Source organism: Paramisgurnus dabryanus, chromosome 11 (assembly GCF_030506205.2).
Source record: "Paramisgurnus dabryanus chromosome 11, PD_genome_1.1, whole genome shotgun sequence".
NCBI lineage: Eukaryota > Metazoa > Chordata > Actinopteri > Cypriniformes > Cobitidae > Paramisgurnus > Paramisgurnus dabryanus.
Genome location: NC_133347.1, coordinates 20586325 through 20601045, shown reverse-complemented (window position 1 = coordinate 20601045; position 14721 = coordinate 20586325). Strand labels below are relative to the sequence as shown.

General features: G+C 40.2%; 1 protein-coding gene across 9 annotated transcripts in view; it reads right to left on the bottom strand.

Annotated features, from left to right (window-relative positions):
- Positions 1-248: 248 nt before the first annotated feature.
- ep400 (E1A binding protein p400) overlaps positions 249-14721 on the bottom strand; it is a 30557-nt gene continuing 16084 nt past the window's right edge. For 4 of the 9 annotated variants that reach the window (XM_065247353.2, XM_065247357.2, XM_065247362.2 and 1 more), the window contains 25 exons: positions 14530-14699; positions 14088-14284; positions 13836-13947; positions 12930-13217; positions 12317-12391; positions 12096-12230; positions 11966-12010; positions 11713-11863; positions 11389-11624; positions 11117-11290; positions 10982-11032; positions 10765-10901; positions 10582-10638; positions 8933-9011; positions 7971-8151; positions 6708-6764; positions 6519-6622; positions 6213-6405; positions 5943-6058; positions 4423-4638; positions 4079-4253; positions 3843-3982; positions 3602-3748; positions 3382-3435; positions 249-1246 (listed from right to left, as the gene is read on the bottom strand). In XM_065247353.2, the coding sequence (XP_065103425.1) occupies positions 920-1246; positions 3382-3435; positions 3602-3748; positions 3843-3982; positions 4079-4253; positions 4423-4638; positions 5943-6058; positions 6213-6405; positions 6519-6622; positions 6708-6764; positions 7971-8151; positions 8933-9011; positions 10582-10638; positions 10765-10901; positions 10982-11032; positions 11117-11290; positions 11389-11624; positions 11713-11863; positions 11966-12010; positions 12096-12230; positions 12317-12391; positions 12930-13217; positions 13836-13947; positions 14088-14284; positions 14530-14699 (3617 nt within the window). In that variant the 3' untranslated portion in view covers positions 249-919. Of the gene's footprint in view, positions 1247-3381; positions 3436-3601; positions 3749-3842; positions 3983-4078; positions 4254-4422; positions 4639-5942; positions 6059-6212; positions 6406-6518; positions 6623-6707; positions 6765-7968; positions 8152-8932; positions 9012-10581; positions 10639-10764; positions 10902-10981; positions 11033-11116; positions 11291-11388; positions 11625-11712; positions 11864-11965; positions 12011-12095; positions 12231-12316; positions 12392-12929; positions 13218-13835; positions 13948-14087; positions 14285-14529; positions 14700-14721 lie in introns of all 9 variants that reach the window. The other 5 variants (XM_065247356.2, XM_065247358.2, XM_065247360.2 and 2 more) reach the window with 5 other exon arrangements.

Genomic DNA, 14721 nt, shown 5'->3' with positions numbered 1-14721 from the left:
ATATACATATATACATATATATATATACATATATACATATATACATACATATATACATATACATATACATATACATATACATATACATATACATATACATATACATATACATATACATATACATATACATATACATATACATATACATATACATATACATATACATATACATATACATATACATATACATATACATATATATATATATATATATATATATATATATATATATATATATATATTAGAAAATACACTTTGTAGTACTGGTACATTTGTAATGACTGACACAATAGCTTGTCTTTTAATAGCTATAAATCAAACTTAAGGTAGTTTGCCATCTTTACTTCACAGAAACTTACTAACCATAATCATGGTTTATATCGTTATAATTTTTTAACTACACAAAGAACCAAGGGACAACAATACCATACCTATTAAAATAAAACATTGAAGCACATTGGAGGACACACAGATAACTTGACTGACTGAACATTATGAAAAAATACTGGAGGTCCCGGTGCCCCAAAAAGCGTTGCAGATCCAAGCGCACTTCATCCATGACCTTAAGAACGTAGCGTGGTAGAAAAAGAACAGCAAGCTTTTATAGTTCAGTACAAAATGAGCTGTCATATACAGTGTTTGAAACATGAAGTCAGTCTGAACTGTCATGCTTTACTTCTGGGCAGTACACACTTTAGGAGGGGACTCTGCTTAATAAGCCAAAAAAGTGACAGAAACAGATTGGCCTCACAGTACGGACCGATGGGCAATGTTTCATTAGCTTAAGATGTGGATAGATTTACATCAAATGATGTCTGTAACGGTAAAAAGGTGTTGCCCTTGCATTCAGCAAGTCTATGGTTCCTTAATAACAAAGTGTCAGTCGTCTTCTCAAAACATTAACGGATGTTGTGCCCATTTAGCTGCTAGGTTTGGCGGGGGTTTTGGAGCGCATGGCTGCACCAGTGCGGGTGTTTCCTTTGCCCTGCTGGGGCTGAGGGGTGGCGGCCTGCTGCACCGGAGATTCAGACGCAGGGGGCGCCGAGACGCTCTGCTGCTGGGCCGGGCTCTGTGGGGGTGGGGTCTGGATTTGAGGGGAGGCTGCTGCCGTGACCACCTGCTGCTGGAGGAGCTTCTGTTGGACCACTTGTGCGGATCCGGCGGGGATGACCTGCACCTGGGCCTGTGCCGAACCCGCTGCAGGTGCTCCCTGGGTCAGGGCCACCGTCTGGGGTTGTGCCTGGATCTGCACACAACACATAAATCAGGTTTTTACAACTCGATCATAATTGATCTTAACATGCGTAAACTAAATTGTTAGTAAATGTAAATAACGCATATTGTTTTGTATTTTCTTTAATAAAAATACAAAAAAATCAAGACAGACTTGCATTACGAATTGAATGAAAAGTGACATCAGGCAAAATGGAAAGCGATTTTATACACACATTTTTATTGTGGCAAACCTTAAAGGGATAAATCACCCAAAAATTATGTCATTAATGACTCATCCTCATGTCGTTCCAGACTCGTAAGACCTCTGTTCATTTTCGGAACACAGTTTAAGATGTTTTATATTTAGTCCGAGAGCTTTCTGACCCTTCATTGAAAATCTATGTACGATATACTGTCCATATCCAGAAAGGTAATTAAAACATCATCAAAGTAGTCCAGTGGGTCAGATAGAATGTGTTGAAGCATCAAAAATACATTTTGGTCCAAAAATAACAAAAATTATGACTTTATTCAGCATTGTCTTCCGCATCTGTTGTGAAGCGCATGCGCGAGACTAAAGTCACGTGACTGCAGGGACGCGGATGAAGTGTTATCCTCAGACATGTTTGCGAAGTTTTTTTTCTTCAAACTTACAGCGTGCGTCTCCCTCAGACTTGTAAACGAAGCCCGGGCGCACACAAAAAAAGCTGGGGTGCACCCAAGTGTGCCGCACAAGCCCTGAAAAGTGAAGCCAAAACGTCTCAATCGCCCCCCCAGTGACTGGTCCCAGTATAGTTCATAAACCCCACCTCCCCATGTTATTCAATGGGACTTGAGACCAACTAAAAAAATTAATTACACTTCAATTATCTTTTTTCCGAACCTGGTTTCTGTCATTTACTGTAGTTTTTAACACGCTGATGTAAATTCAAATGTTTGTTTTTAAAAAAGGTTTGTGTTTAGTTAGTTATTTAATGATATAAAAACGGTGGTGTCACGTCATGATTGACAGCTGTGATATCGTGTGATATGCGCATTCTACGAAAGCGGGGTTTTGACTTCGCGGCTTTACTTCCTGCTCACTACTGCGCATGACTGGTCCCGAAATCGCTATTGCGCAGACTCAAGACCCAAGATGTCAGCGCCATATCGGGACACTGGCGGCTTCACCAGCTCTGTTATGTCCTGCCCTCTGGATACTATAGAGGAGATAGGGGGAAGGAGGATGTTAGCTAGACTAAAATCTATAATGGGTAACACTTCTCACCCCTTGTATGAGACTGTAAGCTCCTTGAGAAGCACCTTTAGTAAAAGACTGCTGCATCCTCAATGTAAGAAGGAGCGCTTCCGCAGGTCCTTTATTCCAGCTGCAGTTAGACTTTTTAATGCAACATCTTAATTTAACACTGTTAGCTCCTCACAGAAATTACTATTCTACAACGGTCATTATTCTGTATTATGTATTTAAATGTGTATGGTGTTCTTTATTCATATACTTTTTCACTTTATTATTATTATGTTAATTATCATTATTATTATTACTATTGTTGCTGTCTTTTTCACGTCTTCTGAGCTGCTGTAACACCAAATTTCCCCCAATGGGGATTAATAAAGTTATCATCTTCACCAATGGAAGAGAGCGAACAGGCGTCGTCCATCTTTTTTTACAGTCTATGGGTGCACCAGATAACACGTCAGCCGCGTCATACGTTGTCGCGCCACTGCAGTCACGTGACTTTAGACTCGCGCATGCGCTTCACAACGTGGAAGAGAAGAAAATGATGAATAAAGTCGTAATTCTTGCTATTTTTGGACCAAAATGTATTTTCGATGCTTTTTATACATTCTTACTGATGTCACATGGGCTACTTTGATTATGTTTTTATTACCTTTCTGGACATGGAAACCGTACATAGATTTTCAATGGAGGGACAGAAAGCTCTCGGACTAAATCTAACGTTAAAACATCTTAAACTGTGTTCCGAAGATGAACGGAGGTCTTACGAGTTTAGAATGACATGAGGGTGAGTCATTATTTTCATTTTTGGGTGAACTTTCCCTTTAAATCATTGACAATAAAAGGGAAGAGTATTAGGAAAGTAAATACTGACATTGACAAAGCTATTCTGACTTCAAACAAAGTAATCCAAGCATACAAAGTCTTACCTGTTGAGGTGAGGACACTATCTGCTGCTGTACTATTTGAGGAAGCTTAGCAACCTACAAGCAGAGGGGAAAATCACTACAAAGCCGAGCTAAGCACTATGGTTGCAAACACTGCATGCCATTGCACATTCAAATACTTACACTGACCCCCCCCAAAGTGCGTATGGGCATGGCCTTGCGGGCATATAGAGACTGTGCTTGTAAAAGAGCGGTTGCTTACCTGTATCTGCTGTGCAGCACCAGCAGGTTTCTGTTGCTGTGCGATGGAGGTGGTGAAGAACTGGGTCTTAATGCCCGGCTGCAGCTGGGGGGCGGCTGCATACGTCACTTTTTGCTGCTGCTGTTGTTGTGCTGTGGGCTGAGCAGCCTGCGGCATGTCCGAAGATAAACATTAAATGTTAATGATATGAAACTTGTGTTTTACTAAAATAATAATAATGATTTTAAAAAGACATGGGTACCTTTTGTTGCACGGCAGCTTGCGTTTGCTGTGGCTGTGCTGCTTTTTGGACTGCGCCTATCTGTGTAGGTGCCTGCTGCTTCTGTCTATACACCTGCTGAACATGCTGCACCTGGAAGGGATGGGTGACCACCTGACCACCTGCATAAAAACACACATACTTTAGTCTTGAGACTTAAAGACTCACAAAATACTGTGGACCTAAGCAAAGTTATTCAGTAGAAGCATCATCTGTACCTGCTTTCTGGGCCTGTCCGATGGCAAGGTTGATGTTGGCCACGGTAACAGGAAGGGTAGTGACCCCAGCGGAAGAGACCACGGTAGGAACCGAGACTAACGGTGGTTTAGTCAGTGTCACCTGGGCGGTTTGACCTGGCTGAGACTGAATAGGTCCTGTTGTTGGGACACGTGTCTGAGAGGAAAAGCAGGAATAAAACATTATTATTTCGAATGCTTTATGTAAGCAAATTAATTATTTGCTGGTAACTGGGGTGCTGACACGGTCACTATAAAGTGTATTATGAATAAAAGATGCATGAAATTCATCCTTTTGTATTCCAAAGAGAGAGCAGGTCGCTTACCAGTCTGGCGACCTGTAAATTAGCAACAGTGGTTCCTGCGATCACGGCTCCGGCTCTGGGTGCTACTGCAGTTAGTTGAGGGTTGGCCTGAGCTGCTGGGGCTGCCTGCACTTGCTGAGGCTGCTGCGTGGATGCGGCCTGCTGACCCTGAGCTGCAGCTACTGCAGCCGCGACCTGCTGCTGTGACATCAACTTCTGCTTCTGCTTTAACAGCTCCTGCAGAGACATTTTTAAAGGTTTAAAAAAAGTGTAAACAGGCATAAACGACACGGTTCATATTGACAAAGTGAGAGATGAGGGGCATTATTATTCTACCATCAAATGTTTGTAATTGCTATAGGGGTGCGCAGGGCAAAAACTAACGCGGGGTAAGTTGTAACACGGACCGTTTACACTGTTGCACAGGGTTGAGGGATTTGTTTTTCCGTATTGTTTTCACGCTGCCAAATGACAGTCTCCCGCAAATTTATGTAAAGGGAATAATGTTTTTCCAGAGAGTTATTGATGAAAGAGTGTTTGGTGGCATGTACATACATTTTTTCATCCGTTTTTTCGGTTTCTGAGTTGGGTGTGTAAGATACCAAAACCAATGCTCTGTCATATTAATCGTTTTGAAATCTGTCTGCAGCTCTTAGCAACTTTTTTGGTAGGCTTGAATACATTTTCACCCAGCGGGGTTAATTGTAACGCTGTGTTACAACTAACCCCTCAGCACTTACGATATGAAAACAGCTAATGTTAGCGTAATTCTTGCTGTTGTTTTAAATAAGCTACACATGAATGATTGCTGACTGCCAACAAAATAAATGTGCCTGTCTTATCAAAAGTCAAATTTATTTTGCTCATATCTTTGGTTTATTTTATCCCAACGTTTATCTAGTGTTAAAAAACGGAAACAGGAAGTGCTACTGGACCAGTGTTGTTTACATCTTGTGAAATGGTCTATAATTGAACTATGGTTAGATGAGGGATGAATAGTGTAGATACCACTCTATTATAGACAGATATATAAACAATATCCATTTCAAGTATAAAGACAAAATAGTATTGAAATATTTGCCTGCAAACTTAATTTTTAGCAAGTGTTACAACTAACCTCCTGCCTGTTACAATGAACCCCACCTATGGGGAAAGTTGTAACGTTTGCACTTCTGTCACGTTTGGTGTAATTGTCCAAGAATGGTAAGTACTAGAAACAAACTTCAAATGTTTATTTGTAGCGGTGTGTGTGTTGCTTGTGTTAAAATATAATTAATCAAACTCAATTATTTTTGAATGATTGAGCCAAAACCAAAAAGTGTTAGGTTGTGCCCCGCTCTCCCCTATAATTTGTCAATGGATTATATCTAATTTGTTATGGCATACTTGTCACCTAGTGGTGGTGCATGTAAATCATTCACGAATGCTACTTTCTTAGTCAAAAGTCATCCAAACCTTGGAATAATAATGTATAACATCACCTCCCCCTGCTTGAACTGCCATGGCTAATGGAAATGCATACAATGTGTGTGTTTGTGTACCTGCTGTGGCTTTCCCACTGCTTTGATCTGTGGAGATCCAGCCTGTTGTTGCTGTCGGATGAGTTGAATTTGAGCTGGTGTGAGTTGAGCTGGCTTAGCCTGAGACAACTGCATAGCTAGAAAAGGAAGTACAGCATATAAGAACAGAACAATGGAAGTCCAGCTACATGCGCTGATCCAAAAATGCCAAAGTGTGACTGTAAATAGTTTTGCCACTGGAAAACCAAAAGAAGCCCATCTCTTTTTTTCTAAGGACGGCCCTTGTTCTACCTGGAGCCATCAGCGAGCGTGTTTGGCACTGACCCGGAGTCAGATTGGTGGACACTACTGCTGATGCGGTCACCGGAGTAACAGCCCTCACGCCCTGACCCGTCGCTATGGCGACAACCTCTGCCGGAGGAGCTGCTCCAGACACTGTTCTCTGTTGGGTGTGGACCACTTGAGCGATCGGAGTTCCTGCCGCCTAAGTAATACATCATTAATCACATATTAATAATAAATCATTAAAGACACTTTACAAATGACAGAATGGCTGATAATTGAACACTTGATGCAGTTGCTCTATAAAGGACTCACAGGGCTGGTTAGGACAGGAGAGGCCAGACGCTTCGACTGGTACTGAGCAGCAGGAACTCCAGCTACGGTGTTTACAATCACATTCCCACTCACTGTAGCTGCTGCTGAGATATAAAAAAACATCCTTCAGCATTTAACTTATGAAATCAGAAGTAAAGTAACGTTTGTGTTTTATTGTGGTTTTGGTACCTGGCTGGATGCTTGTGCCCACGGCGGCAGTCTTGATAGCACCGGTCTTGGAAGACAACAAAACACAAGTACCAAAAGAGGTTAATATACTGTAACCTAGCAATCCCATAATATGTATGCAATAAACAAAATAGTATTTCTGCTTCAACTCGTTGATTGTAGGCAAAAATGAAATCATGTATCTTCACTCTGATAGCCCTGACCTACATACATACAGTGTTAAACCTCATTCACACAGACCTCTGGTCCCAGAAAATACCCGTAAAATTGCCAGACAAGCGTCTGTGTGAACAAAAACTCGTTCCGTTAATCTTCTGGGATCGTTGCCGGAAAGAGGACCTAGTAAGATACGCGGGTAACCCTCTGTGTGAACAAGAATGCCATAAAGGGCGTGTCGAAGTGAGGACGCGCGCGTCATCATCACAACACAAGTTATGGTTCAGCTCCTTACAACGAGAGATAACGTGCATATAAACATTCACCACGAGAAATGTTGCAAACTAACATGTATATAAACATTCACCACGAGAAATGTTGCAAACTAGATTGAAGCAGTTATCAGGAAATGATATATGAGACGCATAAACAATGACGCACGTGCCGTAGTGAGGACGCGCGTGTCATGGCAACATGAAGTTGGTTCAACTCTTTAAAATCAGGGATTTACAACATTCACTACGAGAAATGTCAGCATACTAGACTGAAGCGGATATCAGGTAAGTTAGCTCGTTACTTACTGCGTTGAAACGGAGATCATTCAGCAGCATAAAAGAATATCGCGTCACGTGCTCATTTGAGCTATAATAAACGAAAATACCCGCATGTCATCCCAACGAGATATATTGTTCAGCTCCTCAAAATGCGGGTTTTAAATGCATATAAACAATCACGATGAGAAATGTCTGAAAACTGTATCAAAGCAGAAATCAGGGAGCTTGTCAAATATCCACTCTGAAGCTGAGATCATTCACCAGAATAGAACTGTGCATTCACGCGCTCCTTTGTAGTCTTATCATAAACAAAAATGCACGCGAGTTGTTTCTGGAGAGAGAAATAATAAATAATATGCAAACTTCAGACGCTGCGTAGAAGAGAGGGCGGGACTTTCAACATGTCACGTGTCTTTCCGGGACCATCAGATGCCGTGTAAACTTGGCAGTGTGAATGAATAAAATATCAAGCGGTCCCGTAAAATTCCAGGATGCCTGTGCCGTGTATCTTACGGAATATCTGTGTGAAAAGGGCTTTAGAGAGGTCTTACCAGTACAGCAGTATTTGGGACTGCTGCAGTTCCGGGTTGGTTGGGTTGGGGAACCCCTGTGGCCTGCGCTCCGGCTGCCGTGGCCTGTGGTTGGGCTTGAGACTGGGTGTTGGTCCCCTGCGGCTGGGCGGCTCCTGTGGCTTGCTGCTGTTGCTGCTGGGCGCGCTGCTGTTCAGCCAAAGCCTGGGAGATAGAAGGAGAGCACAAGGTTTAGTAAGCAAAGACTGAAATCTTGGAAGTCTTTGTGGGTGAAGATTAGTCCTGAATATTAAAATGCTGCTGACTAGAATTTGAACAGTTGATGGAAGAAACACGTATTTTAAGGGTGGAATTTCAAATGTGATCCTGGACCACAAAACCAGTCGTAAGTCGCACAGATTTATTTGTAAAAATACATTTGAATGTGTCAAAATTATACATACTTCTTTAATGTCAAAAATCATTAGAATATTATGTAAAGATTATATACCAGGAAGATATTTTCCCATCTTCCTACCATAAACATATAAAAAAAAAATTCTTGTGAGTGGATGCAGCAAAAAAATCAAACAAAATTGGCCAGAAACTCGCCTACAAACTACTCGTTGCAACTTGCTCTTTTGGGATTTCCCATTCAAGTTTGGTTTTTATGTAAAAGCTTACAACTTTCCCATTCAGTCCACAACGTCATTTCAGTGTTAAGCCAGAACAAAGCACTAAAACAAACCTTTTCATTGGTAAAATGTGTTGCTAAGGACTTCATGTGGACAACTTCAAAAATGTAATTTTCTCAAAATGTTGATTTTTTGCATCCTTAGATTCCAGATATTCAAATACTTGCATCTTGGCCAAATATTGTCCTATCCTAACATACCATACATTAAAGGACAGCCTAGCATTAATGTATAATTTTTAATAAAAAAAACGACCCATTTACCAGACAAATTATTCTTTGGTCAACTAGATTTTTTTAACCAGGACTTACCTTCTTTTCTTTAGCGATTCTTTCAGCTCTCTGAGAGGCCACTTGAATAGGAGGCAAAGGCTTATCGTAGCTTATTCCACTGTAAATCACAAGAGACAATTAAATATTTAAATCTACGCTTTAAAAGTGCATTTTAAGTATAGGTTTATCAGTAGCTATGTACCTGGGAATCAAACCCATGACCCTGGCACTGCTAATGCCTTGATCAACAAATTGAGCTATAGGAAAGTCTACAACTTAACTCCTAAAGAACACCAAATGTTAAATAATAATAATGATCCAATTAATAGGGATGTGACGAGACACTTACTTCACGAGGAACGGGATTGGGATCACGAGAACAAGTAATGTAAATTTTTTAAGAAATCCTCAATGATAAAATATAAGAATGGGAAACTGAAATCACATAATTTTGAAATGTTTTTACTAATCTAGGACTATCCCTAACAACTATTTTGGTAACTGATAATGAAGTAATCAGATTTTTTTGGTAATAAAAATAGACACAAATAACCCTTAAAATTACATATTAATGACGATGCAATAATAATTGGTTCAAATAAGGTATCAAAACCAAGTAAACACATGGTAGTTTTATTAAACAAGGGCACCCCCATTTTATTGCTAAAAAAACGTTATTTTGTGTATTTGGTATAATACAATGTGTTTGCGTGGTTTATAATTCAAAAAACAATTCTTTCCACATACGAAATGCACTGAATTATGTACAAAACTCATAGATTTAAAAAGCTCTGTGTCACTGATTGGCCAGCTAATCTGTACGTTGTGACTGGCCTGAATACCTCTGACATCAGATGGAAATGTGACGCTCCTTCCATGTTTGAAAGATTCGCTCACAATGAAATGCTAACAGGAGTTAACTTAGGCTATGAGTCAAAGCGGGAGGAATTATGATAATGTCGGTCTTGTCTACGTCAACATGCCCAGGAAGTAAACTGTTGCCTACAATCCGTGTGTTAGTTGTAGTCCAAGAAAAGAGATTTACGTTGGAATTGATAACTCACATTTACTTTGGGGTTTGTACCTTTTGCATATCGTTAATATGTACTAATACACAATTACACACCAAAGGAAATGTAAAATCGTGAATCGGACGATATGTGCTATAATATGTAGCCTATGTAATAAGAACTTACATTATGTTATATAACAAATGCCTGCAGAGGGCGCTAGCAGACTCAAGGATGTTATCTTTCACTTTTCACTATCGAGAAAACGCTTACTTTTAGCCAAACAACTTTTAAATCCATTCAAATCTTTCAAATATTTGTCCATTTCTTTAAAATAGAAATAATACAGCTACTGTAATTCTTGCAGACATTAAATCACATAAACTCTGAGACACAGACAAACACAATGCGTCTCAGACTTTATACGAGTTCTCAAAACGAACATTATTGGAAACCCAAACGAAAAAGCACACGCATTAAAGACTGTAAAAGGATTTGCCACAAACTCAACCTTATACTGATATCAGGAGACAGCATTAAACCTCCACAAGAAATCTTGTGACAGAATTAATCTCGCGAGACATATTTGATCTCATCACACCCCTACTAAATAATTATAATAATAATAATAATAATAATAATAATAATAATAATAATAATAATAATAAGAGTCAGTACCTCTCAGCCAGCACAGACGCATGCTTGGGGTTCTTCTGGAATGGATTCATGCCCAGTCTATGAACAAAACAAATGTTAAAAACAGATTATAAACCTGAAAATGATCATTATTTTGACACCAAAACTAAATCTCAACACACAAGTTGCTTTTAATGGCATTGCAAACATGTTTTCTGTACATACAGTGGTTTTATGGGTGGACTTCTCTTGCTGGCGATGATTTTCATCAGCTCGAAGCGGCTGTTGTAAAGCTGAATCTGAGTGGCACTGTCGTCCTGTGTGTAGATCTGGCACGTGCGTAAAGGTCGGCTGTTCTTGGACTGTGCAAGAAAGCGAGCGTTACATAGGACGTAGCTACAATTATGGCAGTGAAAGTCATTGGATATTGAAAACGGGTTACCTTATAAATGCTCTTGGTCTTGTTCTTTTTAGGGTTAGCTTCATAAATAAGCTGTAGGAAAGAAACACGACGAACAATATTAAGGATGTTCATCACTTAACCCGTAAAATCATACTACTGGTGAGGACTCCTCACCTTGCCCTCCTCTCTGGGAATGATGACGTTCTCGTAGCGGTTACGACACTGTTTGGGTGAGCGGTAGATCCTGCTGCAGGAGTTGACCACGTCGCTCACCAGGTCCCAGTTAGGTGTGTGAGCCGGAGACACAATGGTGAGGTTGAGAGGAAGCTCCAGTAACTGTTTCACAGCCTGCCAAATGCACAGGAAACACAGGTTGACTAAACTGCAACCCGAGTATGACGAGAATAGTTTATGATAAAGTGATTCGCGATGATGTAAATGTGTACCTGTAGCAGGGCCCAGTCCTCACTGATGAGCCACTCAGGATTGTCCTGTCCGGCCTCCATGGCTGGTTTAAGCAGCGAGGGCAGAGGTTTGGCAAAAGGAGCTTGTTGCTTCAGGGAAAAATTCTTCTTTTGGTCTTTGCCCTCTCGTCGCACCTTAAGAAGACTTGCTTTGTCAAAGAGAGAGCGTGGAGGAATCACAGCTTCACCGTGGCCCTTCTTCTTCTTCCGGCCCGAAGCTTGGAAAAAAGGAAAACTCAAAATGAGGTCTGATCCTGATATATTTGGGTATGGCCACTAGGGGCAGCATTTCTATAGAGGTCTAACCTGAGGGGTCCATGTGCCGCTTGCGTTCTTTGCGGACGTAGACCGGAGGCAGTTTGGACTCTGGCATGGGTGCAGTGTCATACATGAGGCAGATTACAGAGTCAATGTAGATGTCGTTGTCATCCTGTGGTGGAGTTGGAGGAGTCCACAGCTACAGAAAAATGTGCGTTAAGCGTAAAGAGATTATTTCTCTGTAGCGAATCACATTTTAGGAAAACACATTAAAGTAAATAGAGCAAATTTCTGAACTTACTGGCATAATTTCTGTTTGTCCATCCTCGTTGTCAAACACATACTCCTGTAAAGAGGACAGAGAACATGTCAAACAGGATGTGACGTTACTTCTTACTAAAAAAAGAAAAAAATATCTTGCAGGTCTGTACCATGTTGTAAGCATCCTCTCTGGTGTATGTGAACAGATCCTCCTCATCTTCAAGCATCATCTGCTCTTCTCTCTCCACCTTCAGTTTCTGGTGTTGTTGCAGTTCCCAGGTTCTCTTAGCAGCCTCTATACGCTCCTGAAATCCACAAGGAGAGCATTTTTAAACGGTACAACACTTTACCTGACTCTAATTTTAAAGGCTTTGCTTTAAATGTTTCATACCTTCACCACCTGTTCATCCTCACTGATGTGCAGGTACTCCAGATACTGCAGTGCATATCTCTCAATAGGAGTCAGCTGGACAACACAACGCAAATTATTCAACACACATATACGAAAGAAAAATATTAGTGATGCACCGATGTATCGGCCGGTGATATTTATTGGCCGATTTTTGATGAATTTGAAACCATCGGAATATCTGCAATAGCACGAGAAAGGTCGATACCGATTGTTTTTTAATTAACTGCATAAAGAAATCCATTATATGTAAAAAATAAGTTAATGTTGTTAATAAAATAAATGCTAAATAGCAAAAACCACCTTTGAAGGTTGTCATGCTGTCGTCTTATATTTGTTTGAGCTTAATTTGTGCCTCTCTTATTATGTTGGTCAGTTGAATGTTAATTAGATCCAATCCATGTTCAGTAAAAATAATTTGATGCAGAAATAAACTAGCTAACAGACCAACTGTATAGTATTGTATACAAGTGTTTAATATCGGTATCGGCATCAGCCAGAAGTTGTCTGTTTAAATCTGTATCGGCCTAAAAAAATCCTATCGGTGCATCCCTAAAAAATATCCATGTAAGATTTTCAGAGTAGGTATTCCCACCTGATCCATAACAGCTGCCAGCTCTTCCAACGGTGACACGCCCCCTTCTTCCACCTCCATCTTTTCTTCTTCTCCCTTTTCATCATCACCTTCATCCTGTGTTTCTACCTCCTCTTCGTCCTCTCCGTGCTGGGTCTCCTGTCGAATGCTGTTCAGGGCCTGAATATACGGCCTGGCCACGTGAGGAGGAATGGATTCGGATGGTGAAGGCTCCTGGTGAAGAACCACAAACTCCTCCACCTTCTCTCCAGAGCCAGCCTCCACCTCAAAGAGATCCTGAATGGTGCGCTATGAAAAGCAGGCATGCATTGTTAACTCTTTCCCCACCATTGACAAGTTATCTTGTCAACTTAGAAAAACATTTGCATTAAAAACATGTTTCTGAAGAATTTTATGTTAATCTGCAATACCGCGATTATCCACTAGACGCAATTACCCGATTTATGAAAAAACTAGGGATTAATCTTATAGAAAAATTTATTATATAACAAAATAAAAGTAATTTTTTGCATAATATATGACTTTGGGATGTGTGTAAATATTATGTTTATTTAAACACACACACACACATACATATATATATACTTATTTAAGAAATATTTTATTTAAATATAGTTTATATAAAAATATATAAACACACATGTAAATGTTTCTTAAATACATACATAAATAAAAAAATAGATAGGATGAAAAGTTTTTTTCCCCGTTTTGTTTAAAAGCAGAGGGTCTGTTCTTTTATTTGATATATTTTTATTATTTATATAATTTTAGAAGATTTTTTTTCTGAAAGGAATTTTGTGAAACTTTTGTGAAAATCACACAAAAATGCTGGCAGGCAACATTTCAAAAAATTAATGCGAGCATAACACACATGTTGATCTGTGGGGAACATAACTGTGTGTTTACCTGTGTTAAAAAAGCTAGCGTGTAGTCCATGCCCTGCGCAGCCACCTCTCGTATAAGATCCTTAGTGCCATTCTTCAGGAGCTTCTCCTCAATGGAGTTTCCACTCTCCAGCCTGACAAAGCACAGCGGCGGTACATAACAAATTATAATGAACTGTCTTTTTCTTATTTTTCTTTTCATCTTTATTGAAAATTGCTATAATTTGGTATAATCACGTTTAACGTATTTTTGTATGCATGACTTTTTGCCGACCTGTAGATGTGTATATCTTTTGAGCGGCCAATCTTGTCGCACCACTCCTGCGTGCGCATGTCCATGCTTGGGTTCAAGTCTGTGTCATAGAACACAATGGTGTCGGCGTCAAGCACTTGACCCATGGCCGAACAGCAGCGATTGGTCAGAATGGTGCAGAAGATTTGTCTGTTGCGGTTAAACCTTTTGACTTGTGCCTGGGGGCGGGACACAGGAATTAGGATGAGTTGAGCATTATTGCAAGGGTTTTTTAAGATAGGAACAAGCTATGCTAATAGCGCAGTATGCATATAAAGGATCCCTGTATGCAAGCATCTGAATCCAACAGGGAGGGAAGAGTGCTCGGTTTTGTACACCTTTATCTACAACCCAGAAATAAATAAAATAAAATAAAATAAAGAAAGTAGAGCTAACAGAGAGCAGGCCACTAAAGATACTTTACCCGTTTCTCCTCTAAAGACAGACTCTCGTCTAGTCGTACGTAGGTTAGGCACCGATGGTCTAAAAAGGCCTCCAGTATGTCCAGCATGCTGGCCATTTGTGTGAAGATCAGGACACGCCTGTTCTCAGCACTCAGCTTCTGGAGCAGGATGGACAAAGCCTCCAGTTTTCCTAAACACACACACATATACAG